Source organism: Tachyglossus aculeatus, chromosome 20 (genome assembly GCF_015852505.1).
Source record: "Tachyglossus aculeatus isolate mTacAcu1 chromosome 20, mTacAcu1.pri, whole genome shotgun sequence".
In the NCBI taxonomy this organism is placed as follows: Eukaryota; Metazoa; Chordata; class Mammalia; order Monotremata; family Tachyglossidae; genus Tachyglossus; species Tachyglossus aculeatus.
This window is the reverse complement of record NC_052085.1, coordinates 10,733,855-10,751,875: the sequence shown is the minus strand read 5'-3', so window position 1 is coordinate 10,751,875 and position 18,021 is coordinate 10,733,855. Positions and strand designations below refer to the sequence as shown.

Here is an 18,021-nt window from a genome sequence, read left to right as displayed (position 1 = left end):
GTGACTGTCCGACACCCCATGAAATCCTATCCCATTTGTACCCTGTTTAATTTAAAACAAGTATCTGCTATCACCTAAAGTAGGGTAGTGCAATGTTAGAAAACATCATATACAGGCAATTTCATTCTTGTAAGAGGGGGTTCTGTCTGATGTAATTTCTAAGTCACTCCAAGAAAAACAATAAGGCTGGTTTTCCTTACCATTTATAAAATTGAAATCTCCAATTTTAAAATAATTTATTGAATGGAAATAGTTTATATTTGGTCATTTCATCTGTCTGCCCACTTGTATCAGAGTGCCTCTTACCATGATTCAATTGTGTCTCCAAACCAAGGGAAGACAAAAATGCAGCCGCCTAAATGAGTCGCTCTAGTCCAAGAAACGAAGAGGTAGCAGAAGTAGCTGAATTTTTGCCCATGGCAGCTGTTCCTGACCGAGTGTACCACAGAGCCACTCTGCAACCACTGCCCACCATGGCACCAAGTATGTCCAGTAGCTTGGGGGACTCCGGCACCCAGGAATGGCTGAATGTCTCCACTGTAAACTTCCAGTCAGGTAAGAACTGCTGCAGGTGGAAGTTCAGACCTGATTGCCCTTAACCCCTTCCTTCTCCTTGCTCTTTACTGTGATCAATGACTTATCTTCAGTAAATTGATGAACCCTCCCTCCGCCCCCCAACACACCCCAAATCTATTAAGGCGACCCCTGAAAATTCAAACCTATCTCATCCCACCAAACTCACAGCCCATCATACTCATCCGGCTATCCCTGTCAGGATCAAGAGGGATGCCAGACTGCAAGTGCAAATAATATTAACTGCGGTATTTGTTAAGTGCTTACTATGTACAAAGCACTGGAGTAGATTCCAGATAATCAGACTGGGCACAGTCCCTGTCCTACATGGGGGCTCACAGTCTAAGTAGGAGGGAGGACAGGTATTGTTCTAGGAACATGTCTAAATTATCCCACCTCATTCCAGAGATGATACTTCCCATGTGTACTCACTGTTAGAGTGGTGTATTTGAGAAACCCATTTGCTTGTATTCACCCCAGCGCTTAATACAGGGTGTAGCACATAATAAGCATGTAACAAATACCATAATTATTTCCTGGCTCCAGCCCTGCCACTTGGTTTGCTGAGGGGAGAGGGGCCGTGGGGATTATGGTGTCCAGTGACTAATTGCAGACAGAGTTGAAGGTGGTGTTGCATGGAGAAAGCAGATGGAAGAAATAAGAGGGGCAAGGATAGGGAGAAAAGAAAATGTAGGACCAAGAAAAAAAGTATTTGTGATCATAAGCTCTAGTAGTGTCATCCCATATAATTGGTAAGAATTTCTGGTTCCAAAGGGCATATTCAGCAATCAGTAATCATTACTATGCTACCTTTACAATTGCCTTACAGTTACTAAGCCTTGCAGTTTTGATGACTCTTACTTTTAGATGGGATTTTTAAATTGCTTCCTAGAATGGTTTTCACTAATTCTTCTTTTCCCCCACCTTCATCTGTAAAGTAGTTGTGTTTATATAAACTGACCCTCTTATGTACCCACAGCAATTTGTAATTCCATAGAGCTGTTTCTTAAAGTATTATTTCATAAGTGTCATTGAGTGGTGGAAGAGGTCAAAATTTGAACATTTTCAAGATCTTTTCTGTTTTTCTTAACTAGGGATAGTAAATGAGCGATTAAGTCTTCGTAAAACGTTAGGGTGTCCAAAGTTACTGCGAAGACCTCTGCCTCCAAAATTCCTCCCAAAAATGATTCATTGGAGAAAGAAAAGCTATCCAGGTATGTGATTTTAATCACTAAAAGGTTCTCAAATCGTGCCTCCAGTATTCCAAAAAATTGACAGGATATCTGGTTTATCTGGATAATGGTAAGGATTGCTTTGTTAATTTAAAATTCTATGTGAAAACACCCCCCCCCACACACACACACGTACACACTCACCCCTCTGTACCAGCTTTCCAATTTTCATCTGTTTTATCTTGCACATATCTTTATATTAAACAGTATAATTTAAATGGAGAGAAGTATGGATATTATGTTAAACTGAGCAAAAACTGAATAAGTCAGCAGTGTAGGACTATTATTAAAACAAAATGCTAACAATGTTCTGAGATGTATTAACAGTAGTAGGAATAGGAGTAGTATTTATTAAGCACTTACTATGTGCAGAGCACTGTACTAAGTCCTGGAAGAGAATACACAGGTAGGAATTAGACATGGTCCCTGTCCCTGTCCGGCGGGGGGCTCATAATCTAGATTTAGGAATATGATATGGTAGGGATAGAAATGAATTCTCCCATATCCTCTGTTACTAGGAAGATTTTTAGAATTGTGCCCAGTTTGGGGCACCGCATTTTAAGAAAGGCACAGAAAAACCGAAGAGGATTCTCAGAATGACAAAAAACGATTACAGGCATGGGAAACAGACCCTTTGAAAAACGGTTAAAAGAATTTTCAGAGTTCAAAGAAATTTATCAGGCAGTCAATTTGCATCCACCTAGAAGAGCATAAAGTATGAAGGAGCAAGCAAACCCATAGATGATTCTGGATTGGGGTGAATTGCTAACACTGGGAGACAGAAAGAAAATTCAAACTGACAGATATATTGGAAAAATAATTCCACAAAAGTAGGATGAAATGAAGTAGGGACAAGTTGCTGAATAATAAACACAAATGCAGGCTGAGGAAAGGCTGGTTTAGCATAAGTGAGCAAGAAAAAGAACTGATTGTCATAATTGACCAGAAACTAAATGTGAGTTAGCAAAATAGGGCTGATATTAAAAAAAAAAAAAATCAGCCCACCCTTTGGAAGTAGGCATGACACTTTGTGTCAGGGGTGGGATGGGAGGGCATTAACTCAGAACAGTATTGCATTGTTGCATGCATTGAGTATACCTTACTTCAAGACTAGTAGTCTAAAAGAGATAATGCATCTCATAAAGCAACTAATTTACCACCAAACAACAACCAGGCACCAGAATGACTGGTCTCATTGTCTGATAATTACAGCGGGTTGAAGAAAGAGTGAATTTTAATGGGTGAGGTCAACTTGGATCCTAGTTTTCCCACCACAGGACTCTGATGCATTGATATCAATGTGAAGAAAGAGGACAGTGGGATTGAGTCTGGATTTGGGGTTGAGTATCGACAGAAAGATAGGGTGTGGAGGGGCAAAAGGGAATACAGGGAACTTTCAAGGGGCTGGCAAATCTAGTGAAGGAAGAACAACCATATCTGGGGGCAGGTGAGGGATGTCATAATTAAGGTGTAGAAGAGACATCAGAGGAAAGAGGGTTTGGGCTATGATAATATGACATGAGATTATGCTCCAAAAGATTGGCAAAAGCAGGATGGTAAACCTGTAGGATTTAGAGACTAAGATCCGTAAATCCAATTATTATAGTTATATACTTAATTGTCACTATAGTTATTTCAACATATTATTAAAATATAGAATGTTTCAGTCATGTAAAAATCAAACTTGGAATTTGGAATGGAATTGCAAAAAAAAATTGTTTTTTGTGTAGGTTTTTTTGTTGTTGTTTTGAGGGGGGGGGTTCCTCCTGAAAATCACCTCATCGTTATTTCAACTTTCATTTTCTTTAATTTCTTGCTCTATTTCTTCTCTTCTCATAATGCTTTTTTGGTGGTTGTCTTCATCAGAGTCGAGCACAACCCAAGAGGAAAAAACAAGCATTGCTGAAGTTGAGACTCCTCTTTCTGGCTTTTTTTCGAGGGAACAAACAGGAAGATCGCTAGAGCAATTTGACTCAGACCAGCACACAGATGAAGTCTCGGTTGGTGCTTACAGGCCCATTGGATCTGAGGCCCCTTTAGGACAACAACAACATCAAGAACTTGTGAGGGTTGATTCTGGATGTTCAGCCTCTTTGGAACCCACTCCACCTGCACAAGCCCATGTCAGAGTCAAAAACCTCTTGGTTGACTGGAGTTTTAAAGCAGATTTCAGTACTGAACTTGAGTTTTTTGCCAAGCCAGGTGACAGAGACTTTCATTCGAATCTTCCTGAAAACATGACTCCTATCCCTAGGTATCTGATCTTTCCTGCCAGCCCTACAGCTGCAGCAAGAATATTTAGCAAAGGCAGAAGAGCTTTGTTTTCAAGAACTCAAGCACTGGAACAACCCAAAGACCAAAGCTCCTCTGTAGATAAGCCTCTAAGCAGAATCTTAATCATATCTTCTAAGTCTCGGACACCTGAAAGTTTCCAATCTCAAAGGCATTATAGTCCTAACTATAAAGGCTTGTTTGACCCATTTCCCAGGCTGAGGGGGTCATGGAAAGAGCTTGATACTTACTTTGGCGATCACAAACAGGAAACACCCTGGAGTGATAGATTGAAAAAGAGTCCTCAGACTGAAATTCACGTACAGCTCCTGAAGAACGAAAGCTTATCCGAGCACATTTTAGAGAGGAAACCGCATATGCAGTCTATGATAGGTATTATGTTACTTCTTTATATCCTCTAAGCGCTCAGTTCAATTCTCTGTGTGGATAATAATGTTGGTATTTGTTACTATGTGCCAAGCACTGTTCGAAGCACTGGATAATGATGATGGCAATACCAGTGTTCATTACTGCTCCTACCCACCAGCACACACCTGGGATTCCCATTATCCCCTCTTTCTCCTCCAGCTAGTAGGGTGAGGAGGCAGTGGCAGCCTGAGGCTGCCTCTACTTTCGGAATGTCGGGAAGTTCTGTGACTGATTCTGTGGCCGTCACTGCTAGATTCTGAACAACAAGGAGCCCCAAACTCTGCTTCTCTAGACACGATGCCCTATTCCTCTTATTCACTTCAGTGTCATTGTCTTTTATATCATTTTTTGATTTTATTGTTTCATCCTTCCTTGATATGCCATGCCCCTTTCCCCTTCCCTTTTCTCTCCTTTCTCCTCCACTATCTCCTCTCCACTCTTCTCCTTTATTTTTAGATCGTGAGCCCCTTGAGAGCCAGGGACCATGTCCAATTTTCACCTGGGTAATTTGCCCAGCATTTAGTACAGTGCTCAGCTTGAGGTAAGAACACAATCAGTACCATTACTATTACTGATGTAAAACCAGTCACTTTCCAGAGGAAAATTTCTAACCTGTGATAGCATATCAGAAGGGTAGCATCGGGAGTCACCTAAATTTACTGAGAGCTAGAAAGGACCCAAAAATCCCTCTTTTTTTTTCTTTTCCAGAAATTGCTTCTGCTAAGAAGGCAGCAAGAAAACTGGTAAGGCATCAAAAGAAAAAGGAACCCCGGGATTCAGGTAAATGTCAGCAGTGTAAATCTCCTTAATAAACTGTTTTTATTAGATGACTGACTGAAATTCCGATATTTGAGGGATTAACGGAGGAACCACCTTTAACCCCTTGTTTTAGAAGTGGAATGAGGAAAAACACAACAGTTACATAGTTTTATTCAATATAAATAAAAATATACAACATGAAACATCTCCAAAATATATTTGCATTACTGCCGGAGTTTGGATTTGGAATTCCAATTATTCTAGGATTCCAATTTCACCCTGAATCTTTACTAATCTGATTTGACATAGACATAGAAAATCAAGTCTTTTTTAATCGGGGCAAACATATTTCTTAGAGCATAGGCAGAAGCTGATCCTTCTCAAAGCTTCTCTGACTTTAGACTGAGAAGAAAAGAAAAGACCAACAGGCACTAGAAAAGCAGACTTCAAATACATGGGACTGGGACCAATTGTTTTCCATCTCTGCTAAGAACAGAAGAATAAGTGAATAATAATAATGATGATGGTATTTGTTAAGTGCTTACTATGTGCCAAGCACTGTTTTGAGTGCTGGCATAAATACAAGGTTATCAGGTTGTTCCATGTGGGGCTCACAGTCTTAATCCCCATTTTACAGGTGAGGTAACTGAGGCACGGAGAAGTTAAGTGACTTGCCCAAAGTCACATAGCTGACAAGTGGCAGAGCCAGGATTAGAACCCACGACCTCTGACTCCCAAGCCTGGGCTCTTTCCACTAAGCCACGCTGCTTCCCCTAAGCAATCCCCTAAGGTTGGGATTTCAGCATTAGGAATTCGTTAACCATCAACTGAGAAGTTCCCAACTCTGGTCTAGGTTGTGAGAAATTATGAAATCCTCTTGGGAGAGATTCTTTTGACTGAAAAGTATCAAATATAGTCCATTGGTAGAGGATTCGATTATAAATTTTTGAGGACAGGGGTGATGTGTTTTACTTCTATTATATATTTCAAATAATCTAGTACAGTGCGTTGCACTCAGTAGAAGCTCAGCAAATGCAACTACTGCTGCTGCTGCTGCTGCTGATGATGATGATGATGATTATAGATAGCTGGATGTTAGACAGAGGAGCTCTTCAATTTTCTCTGGCCTTATAATCCTTGGACTGTCAATTGTTGAACACTGCACCCCTTCTCATTGCCTCAGTTGAAAGGATTGCCTCCCAAGAGCAATGGAAAGAGTACACATGTCTTCTTGTTAAATATGCTTCTGGTCATATTTCTCGCTATTTCTTACCCTTTCCAAAAATATTCATAGTATTTTTTTCAATTCTGGGGTGCTTGCAGACTCCACGTTATGTACTCTAAATTCAGTGTTTCTTCTGAACTCCAGTTGTTCTGACAGCATAGTTTGGCCAGTACATGTTTTTCTTTTCAGTCTCCATTTATTCTGAAGAAGAAAGTAAACCAGATTGGGTGCGTGGTATCGGTTACAAGGGTTTAACATTAAGCAAATGTGATGGAATGATGGCCATAGCAAACTTAGCTGTTTTTAACTGCCGAGTACATGGAAGAACTGCACTTAATCTCAAGGTATCATATTTTTTTCAATAATGGGGGACACTACTTGGCATTATATTTTTGTCATCATTTTTCAGGGAGGTTCCCTGACTTCAATAATTTCACTTCATCTGGTTGAAACTTTGTTCCAAACTTCTACTTAAGTTCACCTTCACTTTCACTGAAGCACAACTCGTTTTCCTGTATGACACCTGTGGTAGCTCAGTAATGGGAATGGGTTAATAGTAGTTGTATTGGACAGCATTAGAATATGCATTTGGATCCATTCTAACTCAATAAGCTATGAGTATCATCAAACATTTTTGATACATTCATTCAGGAGTTGCTGATGATAAGGCATTCATGTAACAAGGTGCATCCGTACCCACAGATATTGTGATATGCCTAGCAGTATTGAATATATCTATACATGTGTCAAAAACAACTAGGACAATGCTAGATATACTGTAGGGTGCTCAATAAAATGCATTTACTGACTACTGACAGAATAGTTGACTTACAGTTTACAAACTCAATAGATCAAGATTCCAAGGGATATTAAACATATCAGTGAAATTCACTAAAATTTTCACTTTACATTATGGCCACTCATGTCAGAGTCAGATCTTGTTTGATCCATTCTCCATCACCAGTGGTTTCCTTGGTAAGTGCAAGATATGTCTATTTGCTCAAGAATATAACAATTGTATTAAAATACACTTCTGGTCCTCTGGGAAGTGCTTTCATCTCAACAAACTTTAAACATTATCAACACCACTGAGACAGGAACTATATCAGTCAGTCAATCAATAAATGGTATTTATTGAGTGCTTACTATGTGCAGAGCACTGTACTAAGTGCCTGGGAAAGGACAATGCAACAGAGTTGGTACGTGCAATTCCTGCACACAGGGGGCCTACAGCCTACATCTTACAGTCTAATAAAATCCTCAGTTAATATTACTGTGGTAAATGCTGATTTTTTTATTTAGTAAATCACTGACTTTGTTTTTTCTGTCAATATATTTTAGGCCTTCTTTCTCCCGAAGTGTCCACTCTTAACACCTTTGAGTCACATTTTGCTGTATCTTAATTTATCATTTAACGATTTGCAACTGTTTCCAGAAGAGGTAGGTCAATTCCAGTCTTTATTTCAGGATTTTAATATTTATATTAAAAGAATAAATCAATCAAAGGAGGTAGAGATACTATGCATTAAGCCTTAACTGAAAAATTCCTGGTGTTTCCCCACAATAATGAGGAGCAGCGTGGCCTAATAGAAAGAGCTTAGGCCTGGGTGTCAGAGGACCTGGCTTCTAATCCTGGCTCTGCCATCCACTGACTGGGTGACCCTGGGTCACTTCACTTCACCTGTATATATGTATATATGTTTGTACATATTTATTTATTTTACTTGTACATATCTATTCTATTTATTTTATTTTGTTAGTATGTTTGGTTTTGTTCTCTGTCTACCCCTTCTAGACTGTGAGCCCACTGTTGGGTAGGGACTGTCTCTATATGTTGCCAGCTTGTACTTCCCAAGCGCTTAGTACAGTGCTCTGCACACAGTAAGCGCTCAATAAATACGATTGATTGATTCTCTGTGCCTCGCTTTCCTCAGTTGTCAAGTGGGGATTCAATATCTGTTCTCCCTCGTACTTAGACTGTAGAACCCATGTGGGACAGGAATGGCATCCGACCTGATTAACTTGACACACATTATGTACTTAACAAATATAATGATAGAAAAAATGGTAATAATAATAATAAATTCTGTGGTAGGCTGCTATCAGACCTACCGGTACTAAAATTCAGGTAGACCACAACTCAGGTAGACCACAGCTACCATTCGTTGCCTTAAATTCACAGCCCCCCAAAAGCTGTGCGAATCAACAGCATTCTGCTCTCCGGTCCTGCTCTCAACAGGGGTCAGGAGCTGTGTTGAGCGGGGTGTGTATGACCCCTAGCCCTTCCTACGCTGTGTGAATTCCAGAATTCAGAACCACCACTTTTTGCTCTTGATAAAAGAAAGAGATTAAAAACAATTGCATTAAAGCTAAAGAAAGGAAGATCCAGTATGAAAGTGCTGCTTGTGGGCAGGGAACATCTCTACCGACGCTATTATATCGTACTCTCCCAAGCACTAAGTACAGTGCTCTGCACACAGTAAGCACTCAATAAGTATGACTGATTGAAAGTAAAATCTTAATCAGCAAATGGAATTGTACAAGCCTAAAGGAAGGCATGGTTGCCTTAGTCCAAAATCAAAAGAGCATTTAAAACAAATATCATTGTAAAAAACAACGCTCAGTTTGGTACCTTTCCCTAGGCAAAAGTAAAAGTCCCCAAAATCACTTTGAGTTGCTTAACCCTCCATGGGACTTTACATGGGTCTGCTCGGCAGCGTCAAAGCAAGCGTACTTGGCAACTCATCTTCATAGTTAAAATTTCCCTGACTTCCTGCCCCCAGATTATATATCTTCACCTGACTTTAGTCTCCTGACACAGTTCCTGAACTTTAGGCAGGTATTAGTCCTCAACAGCCTGGCCAGAACAGCACACAGTAACCATCAAGAGAAGCCTTCAATATCTTTAGTTTAATGCAGGAGATAGACACCAAGCCTCTCCACTTTTCTTACTGAGGAGTGTCCTTCTTTCAGAGGCCCATCAGTTCACTCCACTCCAGTTGTCGTCTAATCCTGGAAAAACCTTGGGAAATTTTGAGTCTCTGCTGTTTACTTTGTGCCATGGCAGAAAGTCTGTGAGTAGACTTAGAGAAGCAGCATGTTCTAGTGGCTAGAGCATGGCCTGACAGTCAGAAGGACCTGGGTTCTAATCCTAGTATGCCGCTTCTCTGCTGGGTGACCTCGGGCAAATCACTTAACTTCTCTATGCCTCAATTACCTCATCTGTAAAATGGGGATGAAGACTCCTGAGCCCCATGTGGGACATGGGCTGTGTCCAGTCTAATTAGCTTGTATCTACCCCAACGCTTAGTAGAGTGTCTGGCCCATAGTGATCGCTTAACAAATATCATTTTTTTAAAAGTGGAGATGCACATAGGGAGAATCTAAAACACACAGATAAAAGGACACCCTCACAGTAAGAGATACATGGAGGGAAACAATCACAAAGATGGAACCAGAGTACAATTAGAGATGCAAAAGACAAGGACGGAAAGTCAGATTGAGACAGCACCCATTTATAGAACAGGTACTTTCCAAATAGCCCTAAAGCTCCCTATATTAAAATCCAGATGGGTCACGTTAACTATGGTGATTTTATTGCATCTGTTTGGGCTGGTATTCATTAAAGTAAGATGCATCCTAAAGCCAATTCATACTTCTCTACTGATCCTACTAATTCTAGTATTGTTCATTCACATAGTAAGCAGTAATTTAATACAAATCGTGTTTACTTGATTCATCTTTATCGAGATTGCTTCCCCTTTCTGTTCCTTAGGTGTTTTGTCTTGAAAATTTACAAGTTCTAAATCTGAGAAACAATCCCATCAAAGAGATCCCTTCTAAAATCGAAGAACTCCGGAATCTTAAAACTTTCATTATTTCCTTCAATTTGATCTCTCTCCTGCCGCCTGGGTAAGGTGTTCATTCTAAAATAACTTCTCAAAATATTCTGATTCAGTCATGGGTAGATTTCCTTGTGAGTGAATCCTCATTGGTTTAATAACTCCCAGTTTGACCCATGTAACTGCTCAACTCCTTAAATACGATAAACCTGTTATTTGTATTAAAATGAAGCCAAGTTTAGAAAATCAATCAGTTGAATTTATTGGGTACTAAGCACTTGGGAGAATACAATAATTGCAGGACACACATTCCCTGCTCTCAAGGATTTTACAGTCTAGTAGAGGAGATGGACAGATTGTGGTAGCCAGAGGAAGAACAGAAAGCAGTACAAACACATCAGGACCACTCAAACAAATAATTTAACCTACAGATTAATTGATGAATTAAATTTAAAATGCAGCCATGTGGAGTATTTGAAAGTGTTTTACATTCTCTATTTTTCTACAGTAGGAAGCAAAGAGGCCAAAAGCTAAACAAGATTTCTGAAATAAGTGACGAGACAATCAGTGGTATTTACTGAGCATTTACTGTTTGTACAGCACTGTACTAAGCACTTGGGAGAGTACAATACAACAGAGTTCGTAGACACACTCCCTGCCCACAAATAACTTATGGTCTAGAGAATAATAGAATAGGTCTGATTTAGGGCAGCATCATTATATTTTGAGGGATAATTTGTACGTTCAGTGCTGAAACTGAAACATTCCTTAACAGAACTCTTATGATGTCACACATGTTATGCCGGGCACACAGTGTAGCATGATGATGTCACAGGCAGGGCCAGGGGCTGGATACCCCAGGATAGGATTTAGGGTAAATTCAATGGTGCCTTAGGGCTGTTCCTTTTTGCATTTCCATTTTCATTGAAACCTCAAGTTCTGTGCCAACATTGTAAGTGATAAGTATATGAAATTACCTAATCTAATCACTTTATCTCTTTTTAAAGGCTATTTTTATTACCTTCTCTTCAGTTGCTGGATATTTCCTACAATTATATTTGTGTTATTCCCGAGGACATCCGCCATCTCAGGTATTGGAAGAGTAGAAGCCATAAGCAAAGATGAAGGATTAAAACCTCTTGAGATCTTCTAGAATGTGAGCCCGCTGTTGGGTAGGGACCATCTCTGTATGTTGCCAACTTGTACTTCCCAAGCGCTTAGTACAGTGCTCTGCACACAGTAAGCGCTCAATAAATATGATTGAATGAATGAATGAATGAATATTTTGTTCCTTAATAATATTTTTGTGCATTCCAGAAAATAATGAAGACCTATAAAAATGACCTTTTAAAATGGCAATAATTTCACATGCAACCAATTACGTATCAAATTTAGGGAGGACTAAAAGGTTCCGAAGTGGAAAACAGACATTAAAGTTCAAGGAACTACTCAAAGGATAGGCCAAAATAGAATAGACCTTTCCAGCGGTGAGAGCGTATCCTTACTCATATTTTAATACCATCTCTAGAGGCACTTTTAATGGACTCCCTGATTTTGGCCTTGATATTATAAAAGCGAGTGAGAGGCCAAAAAGAAACAGGAGGGATCGCTCTTTACCTTAAAGGACATTTTTCAAAGTTCTGGTGTCTAATGCAGTTGGCTAAATTGGCAGCTAAACTGAATTAAACTCCGACCCAATTCTTGCATCTTCTTAGTACCCAGAGCTTCAAGATCCTTCTCTCTCTGCTTCCAGCCATCATCAGAAAGGGGATAAGTGCCTCTGAGCACAGGAGAATTGAGATGAGTAGGTTTGAAAAAGGAAAAATGCATCATGTTGATTTGGCTTAAATGAAAGAGAAAAAAGTTATTAGGAGCTACTTGTGTGGGCCAGTGAGCCAAAGTAGCAGGGATACTGATACTAGATGTTGATGAACAGGAGGGCATATGCAAATGTGTGATTAAGAATGAGTGGCTACCTCTTGAACTGTTAGTACAAAATATATTCTTTTGCTATTCTTTTGTCTTTTTAGACAAGTTAAAAATAAAGGGGAAACGGTACTGTTTCCCCTTTATTTTTAACTTGTCTAAAAAGTACATGTCACCTATGAAAACATTTTGCATATGTATGTGTATTTGCAGTGATGTTAAATTAGGTTTAGAGGGTGATCTTTTTTAATTATTATCATATATTTGGTACTATTTTTATATTTGTTAAGCACCTATTGTGTGTCTAACACTGCTCTGAACGCTGGAGTAGATACAAGTTAATCAGGCTGCACCCAGTCCCTGTCCCACATGGGGCTAACAGTCTAAGAAGGAGGGAGAACAGGTATTGAGTCCCCATTTTATAGATAAGGAAACTGAGGCACAGAGAAGTTAAGTGACTTGCCCAAGGTCACACAACAGGCAACTGTTAGAGCTGGGATTATTCAGAATACAGGTCTTCTCACTCCCAGGCCTGTGCTCTTCCCAGTAGCCAACACTGCTTCCACCGTGGATACAAGTGGAAATTCTGCAAAAATAATGTCATAAAGGATGTAAAAGGACTAATGCATATTTATGCGCATCCTTCACATCTGAGGGATTGCGTACACATTCACATGGACTGGTAACATATAAAAACAGCCAATAAGTGAAAATGTAATTCTAGATAAATAACGTATCTCAGTTTCTCCATTCTTTGCATTCAGTTGTCCCCCTGTTTAATGGTTGGTACTAATCAGTAGTGGAAATGAGAAGAATTTGGCTTCAACCTGAAAAATTGCAAGGGTAATTTTTTCATTAGACACTGGGTCATCTTCTCTTGCAGAACTCTGGAGATTCTAAATGTTGAAGGAAACGAACTGGTTGCTTTGCCATCTAGCGCTTTGAAACTTCACCTGAAAAAAGTTTTCCTAGATAATACCTTCACACATCCTTTACTGTGGAGAGAGAATTCTAGGAACAGTGCCCAGAGCCTCATTCATCTGGCCTCCTTGTGCTTTGCTCAAAATCATCTGTGGCAAAATTACAAAGTGCTCCCTCAGGAAGCCCAGAAAATACTTCTCTGGTGAGTAAACTAAACGTGTGCTTCCCGTCATCATCATCACCAACAGTCTTAATTGAATGTTTGGGCAAAGCCCTGACTTAACTATGGTGGTAATTTATGAAAGATAAAATAGTGTTGGTTCCTGCCCCAAAGGATCTGGCAATCAAATGGGGAAGAAGGCAAGCACAGGAACATGAACAGAGATACAAATGCAAGAGCTAGGGGCAAAAAATTTAAGAATTCAAATGCAGAGGTTAAACCTAAGTGCTTGGATAAATGGAGTGAATAGTGGGAACCAGAGTAATAGCTGGGGGCAGGGGGGCGGGGGGTGGGAGGTAACCACTTCTGGGAAAGCTTTATGCAGGAAGTGGGTTGGGGTTTTATCAGAGCCTTGATGAAGGTGGTTTGGCAGAGAGGAGAAGGGCATTCCTGGAACGGAGTGAGGGCGATAACATGGAGGAAGGAGAGTCAGCTGAACAAGCATAAAAGCTGAAGAAGCAGATGGTCTGGTTGATCTGAGGCTGGGAGCTGCAGGTTGGTTGATATGGAGGGGTCAATCGTTCAGTCAAAAGCTGAATACTGAGTGCCTACTGTATAATAATAATAATAATCATGGTATTTGTTAAGCGCTTCCTGTGTGCCGGGCACCGTACTAAGCCCTGGGTTGGATACAAGCAGATCGGGTTGGACACAGTCCCTGTCCCCCATAGGGACAGTCTTAATCCCCATTGTACAGATGGGGTAACTGAGGCACAGAGAAGTGAAGTGACTAGCCCAAGGCCACACAGCAGACAAGAGGCAGAATTAGAACCCAGCTTCTCTGATTTCCAACCCTGTGCTCGTTCCATTAGGCCATGCTCTCTTCCACTGTTAGATAACTTTCCTAATTTTTGCCGCATGGTCCGTTTTTCTGACTTCACTAGTCATACTGCAGTGCAACCCTGAATTCTGAATGATTCCACCCTAGTTTGTGCTGCTTCCTGCTCACAGGCTTGGGAGCCAGGAAGCCCTGGGTTCTAATCTCAGCTCCGCCACTTGTCTATTGGGCAAGTCGCTTCACTGCTCTGTGGCTCAGTTACCTCATTTGTAAAATGGGGATTGGAAGTGTGAGCCCCACGTGGGACAGGGACTGTGTCTGACCTGATTAACGTGTGTCTACTCCAAAGCTTAGAACAGTGCTTGGCACATAGTAAGCATTTAACAGGGTCCATAATAATAATAATAATTATTCAATTAAGTACAAAATCTAAGTTCTATCCTCGTGGTGCTTACAGTCTAGTGGGGGACTAGCAGATACAAGCCATCCACAAACACTTTAGCTGTTAATAGTAAAATTACCTGTCATAATGGTGAAACTCAAGATTTGTAACTCCGCCCCGCCGCCCCAACACACAAAAAAGGCATTCTAAACCTTAGTTATCGTGCTGTTCAAATTCCAAGGAAGATCATTGCTACAGTACTTGTTTAAAGTCCTGAATACCATTGGTTGAAAGTGCATAGTGCTTAGGGCCATTACTCTTCCAGAAATTCGTTAGTATTACGCAGGGAACTGATTGTTACAGTAAATGGTTACAACTTAGTCCCCTGTGTAATAATCATAAACTGCTGATCCAGGAAAACTAGGAGCACAGAGCCAGGGCCTGCTGGTTGCACTGTGCATGGCCCATGGAAAACTGCAGTTCCTTGGTATTCTATGTCATGGGTATCAAAATGGTTTCAAAATATTAAGAATTGATAAATGAAACCAAGGTTGGAACAAAACACCTTTGGCAAGGGAAACGTAGAATGTTTCAGGTGGCTAATAAATTTACCCAAAAGTAGTAATTCACCACCGCTAAGAGTGCTTCCATGTACAAACGCTTATTGGCATAAGCAGCCTACCTATAGAAATGAATTTGACATGCCTGATTTAGGGAAACCTGCCTCTTAATCTCTCTCGTCAAACTCTGATAGCCTGTTTATATTGGAGGGTTCTTAATAATAATAATTATGTTATTTGTTAAGCACTTAGTATAATGTACTGTACTAAGCACTGGAATAGATACCAAGTCATAATTCATTCATTCATTCAATCGAATTTCAGATCAGACACTATCCCTCTCGCACTTGGGACTCACACTTTAATGGGGAGGGAGAACAGACATCCCATCCCAGATGAGTAAATTGAGGCCCAGAGAAGTTAAGTGACTTGCCCAGTGTCACACAACAGGCAAGTGTGATCTTGCCTGTGACCTACGGAACATGTCTGCCAGTTTATGTTGTACTCTCCCAGGTGTTTAGTACAGTGCTCTGCACATAGTAAATGCTCAATAAATATGATTGATGTGGCAGAGTCTGAATCAGAACCCAGGTTCTCTGATTCCCAGGCTCTTTCCACTAGGCCAGGCTCTCTTCCACTGTTGGATGAACACCCTAATTTTTGTCACATTGTCCATTTTTCTGACTTCATTAGTCATACCGTAATGCAACCCTGAATTCTGAATATTTCCACCCTAGTTCGCCACCATCTCTAAAATATTCTCCAAAATGTGTTCTTCATGTTCTCTGAAATAAAACCAGTTGATTAATGGGTGATCCATTTAATAAGTGAATTAGGAAGGTAGTACCTTTAAATAGTTAAAATTATTTTTGTTTAGCGTATTTATGCAGACTAATGCTTCAGAGTCATGTTTTGTGGTTATTTTAAACATCAATCAGTGATATTTATTGGATGCTTACTGTGTGATGAGTGCTAAGTACTAGCCACTTGAGAGAGCACAATACAGTTGGTTAGAGACCATCCATACCCTCAAGGGGCTTACATTCTATAATAGTCTGAAAAGTTAAGTTGTTTATTCTTGTAGCAGCAATTTTAGAGATATAGAAACTGAGACCCAGCATAGAGCCAGAATTAAGGAGCTGTGAAAATTAAGCATCACAAAGGAGTACTAACCAATTCACTACCTTTCATACTCTGTCAAAAATTCTGTGTTGTTTTTTGGCTGAAGTCCCTTCATCACCTAGTACAAGTTCTCCTTTTGCTGTAATCTGAGTAAATAGAAAAATGTAATTAAAGTAGGGTTAGGGTTAGTCACCAGGTTAGTTTATTGTGCTTGACACCTAGTAAGTCCTTAACACATATTATAATAATAATGATAATAATAATAATGATAATGTTCCCACAGCTTGGCATACACAGCACCAAGAATCACCCTCCTCAAGCATTAATCTGAAGAGGTCTTCACCCTTCTCAGTACTCTTTAATGGTGCCCAAATACCCCTGGCCTCAAATTAAAAGTCGTAATCATGGGGTTTTAGATGTTCTACCAGTTGGCCCCTATTTACCAAACCACATTCCTCTCTCACTTCACTCCAGTTCAAGCTCAGCCTTGTCTTTTTCGGCACTTGCTATCTGGAACACACTCCACATTTCATTCTAACAGGCTCTCTCCTTTCCTTCAGAATGGCAGCATCAACATTTCCATTAAGACTTTCCAGTCCAACCTCCACTCAGCTCAAGTAGTTCCAGTCATTTCAGCAAACCACAGAGGCAATTGAGGCCTGAGTGGATCTTTGATTAGCAACAACATTGCCAATGCACATGCTGACTTTATTTCCCACAGTACTGTCAGTGATAAGAACTCACATTTTACAAATGCTTATTCTTTTTTTCCTTGCAGCTTTTCCCTCTGCGACTATTGTCAGGGACCAATGTATGGCAAAGGACTTCAATTAATCCGACCTTATAACATTTTTGGGATTCCGCTACTTCCTTTTATGTTTCATGTCTGCTGCTCTTCCTGTTATAGAAACCTTAGATTTGACAACCAGTTCCTGACTGATTTTCTTTGTAAAAAATGATTTGAAGTGGAGCTGAGCAACCGATGATGTGGTATGGTTATTAAAGAGGAAAAAGTCCCACAGCCTAACAGGAAATTAATGAAAAATAATGTCAACTTTTTGAGTGTAACTTCCATGTGAGTTTTACAGTCTCTGTAAGAGAAATGCCTTAAATCAGGAATCTTTTGCTTGTATGCTATTGCTACTCTTCAGTCCGAGATGCTAGAAACAAAAATGAAGACATGAAAATATTGGCAGTTTTCTTATATTGACCACAGGTTGAAAGGTCTTTCCAACTTTACTTTGCTTCCTATAAACTGCATCCTCTGAAAGGATGGTCATATAAAACTGGAGTTGCCCTCTATGTAATTCTGATCATGCTGAAAACCCCATTCCTGGATTGGCTAATACCATGGGCACTCTTGTCACCATAGCCCAAAGTGAGATTTTCCTGCCAGCTTCTTTGTGGGGGTAAAATGATGCTCAGAATTATCCAATATCCTACTGAATTAGGGACTTCTGGTCATTTTAAGGTTGTAGTGAGTTAAAGCAATGAAGGGCAGAGAGAACAGTTAATTAGCCAGAAGCACGGGTGAAGTATGAGGCCTCTGACTGGGAGAAGAGAGCAGGGATGGAGAGAGGAGAAAAGGGGAGAAGAGTGCTCTGAAGTAAAAAAAAAATTAAAATCCAGAAAAAAACCCTAAAAAGGCAGAGGAATATCAGTGCAACAACACAACTACAGAGACCCCTGAGCTTTGGTTTGGGACCAAGGTACTGTGCCCACCTGATGCAGCCATACGCAATCAATTGATCAATCCATGGCATAAATTGAGCACTATGTGC

General features: G+C 40.2%; 1 protein-coding gene across 1 annotated transcript; it reads left to right on the top strand.

The window, feature by feature from the left end:
• Positions 1 to 343: 343 nt before the first annotated feature.
• Positions 344 to 17,402, top strand: LRRC63 (leucine rich repeat containing 63). Its single transcript, XM_038762069.1, has 10 exons — positions 344 to 555; positions 1,668 to 1,787; positions 3,672 to 4,469; positions 5,214 to 5,285; positions 6,679 to 6,833; positions 7,831 to 7,929; positions 10,265 to 10,401; positions 11,339 to 11,422; positions 13,141 to 13,380; positions 17,019 to 17,402. The coding sequence occupies exons 1-10, from the start codon at positions 360 to 362 to the stop codon at positions 17,197 to 17,199; spliced, it is 2,082 nt and encodes a 693-aa protein (XP_038617997.1). The 5' UTR covers positions 344 to 359; the 3' UTR covers positions 17,200 to 17,402.
• Positions 17,403 to 18,021: the final 619 nt, after the last annotated feature.

Excerpts from the sequence above, each read along its gene's own strand:
- LRRC63 (XM_038762069.1), top strand. The coding sequence starts at position 360 with ATGAGTCGCTCTAGTCCAAGAAACGAAGAGGTAGCAGAAGTAGCTGAA. Across the intron at positions 7,930-10,264 it reads TGCAACTGTTTCCAGAAGAG|GTGTTTTGTCTTGAAAATTT; the intron begins GTAGGTCAATTC and ends TCTGTTCCTTAG. Across the intron at positions 11,423-13,140 it reads GAGGACATCCGCCATCTCAG|AACTCTGGAGATTCTAAATG; the intron begins GTATTGGAAGAG and ends CTTCTCTTGCAG.